Here is a 1527-nt window from a genome sequence, read left to right on the forward strand (position 1 = left end):
CAGTATGCGGTAATCGCTGGAGTTGAGGAGGAAGTTGAAGAAGTGCGCTGTGCCCGTCGCCTTCAGCTCTGCAGGGGCAAAGAGGCATGCATCAGCACCCTGGGGACCCCCGCCTTCCCCAGTGCTACCACTGCCCCTGCGTCCAAGCCTGGTCCCAGCTGGAGGACCTCCTGTGAGATGAGGTGGGCACCTTCCAGGCCACGGCACCCACCTTCCAGGTTATAGTGCCCACCTTCCAGCCCCATGGTGCCTACCTCCCCCTTCGTGACCGACGCGATGCTGCCACATCTACCTGGGACATGGGACAATGACAGAGAGGCTCATGGCTGGTTAGAGCAACCAAGGGTGGCCAGAGGAGGGGGCAGAAGGACCTGGGCTCAGGAGACCCAGCACCCCACTGAGATGGGGGAGGAAAGGGGTGGCTCCCTGGCACCCCATGCAAGAGCCCGCAACTCCCCAAACCTCTGGCATCACCCCTCTCCTGCCTCAGTCCCGTGCCCCCGCTTCCCAGCCAGGCCACTGGCTCCTTGGGTGGAGGAGCTGGGACCCCAAGAAGCCAGCTCCCAGCAAGGGGACTCCCCCACCCCGCGCACCCCATCCCCCCCTTGGGAAGTTATTTTTAGCTCGAGTGTGGGAGCAACGAGTGAAAGAGGATAATGAGGGTCATGAATATTCACAAGTGCAATGAGGCAGCCAGATGGAAGGCAGAAGTGCTGCAGATGATGTGGGCCGGTGCCAAGGACCACGCGGCAGAGGCCAAGGCATGAGCGACACAGAGGATCCGACCCCCATGGGACACCATCCGCCCTGGACGCCACCTCCTTTGGAGGTGCCAGCCCTTTGGAGGTGTCACCTCCTTTGGATGCCACCAACAGCTATCAGATGCCACCCCCACAGACCGTCATCTTCCCTAGTTGCCACCCCCTTTGCAGATGTCACCCCCTTTGGATAACACCCCCAGCCATCAGATACCTCCTCCACTGGATGACATCTGCCCCAGATGCCACCCCCTTTGGAAATGCCACTCCCTTTGGAGGTACCACTCTCTCTGGAGGTGCCATTCCCTTTGGATGCCACCAAAAGCCATCAGATGCCACCTCCATGGGACACAATCTGCCCTGCATACCACCCCTTTTGGAGGTGTCTCCCCCTCTGGATGCCACCCGCAGCCATTGGATGCCGCTTCCATGGGATGCCATCTGCCCCAAATGCCACCCCCTTTGCAAGTGCCACCCCTTTGGAGGTGCCACCTCCTTTGGATGCCATCAGACTCCACCTCCATGGGATGCCATCTGCCCTGCATACCGCTGCCTTTGGAAGCATCACCCTCTTTGGATGCCACCCCCATGGGACGCTGGCCCCACGAGCCCCCCGGGGACCTCCCGTCTTCTCAGGCGGGACCAGAGGACGGTCCCGCAGGTCGGTAGCGGGAAGGAGCACGTCAGCTTCCAGGCAGTGGTTCACACTCTCTTCCCTCAGTGGCCACGATAGAGTAAAAATCACCAAAATACTTGCCTGTTCCCAATG

The 1527-nt window shown here is 60.7% G+C and overlaps 1 protein-coding gene across 1 annotated transcript in view; it reads right to left on the bottom strand.

Moving 5' to 3' along the window:
* The window catches only part of SEMA3F (sema domain, immunoglobulin domain (Ig), short basic domain, secreted, (semaphorin) 3F), an 11316-nt gene extending 11071 nt beyond the window's left edge, over positions 1 to 245 (bottom strand). Inside the window, exons 1-2 of the mRNA XM_009887755.1 lie at positions 212 to 245; positions 2 to 68 (exon numbers count right to left, since the gene is read on the bottom strand). Coding sequence (XP_009886057.1) covers positions 2 to 68; positions 212 to 245 — 101 coding nt within the window. The remainder of the gene's footprint in view (position 1; positions 69 to 211) is intronic.
* Between the last annotated feature and the right edge of the window lie 1282 nt (positions 246 to 1527).

This window comes from Charadrius vociferus, unplaced genomic scaffold (genome assembly GCF_000708025.1).
Source record: "Charadrius vociferus isolate BGI_N301 unplaced genomic scaffold, ASM70802v2 scaffold2206, whole genome shotgun sequence".
In the NCBI taxonomy this organism is placed as follows: domain Eukaryota; kingdom Metazoa; phylum Chordata; class Aves; order Charadriiformes; family Charadriidae; genus Charadrius; species Charadrius vociferus.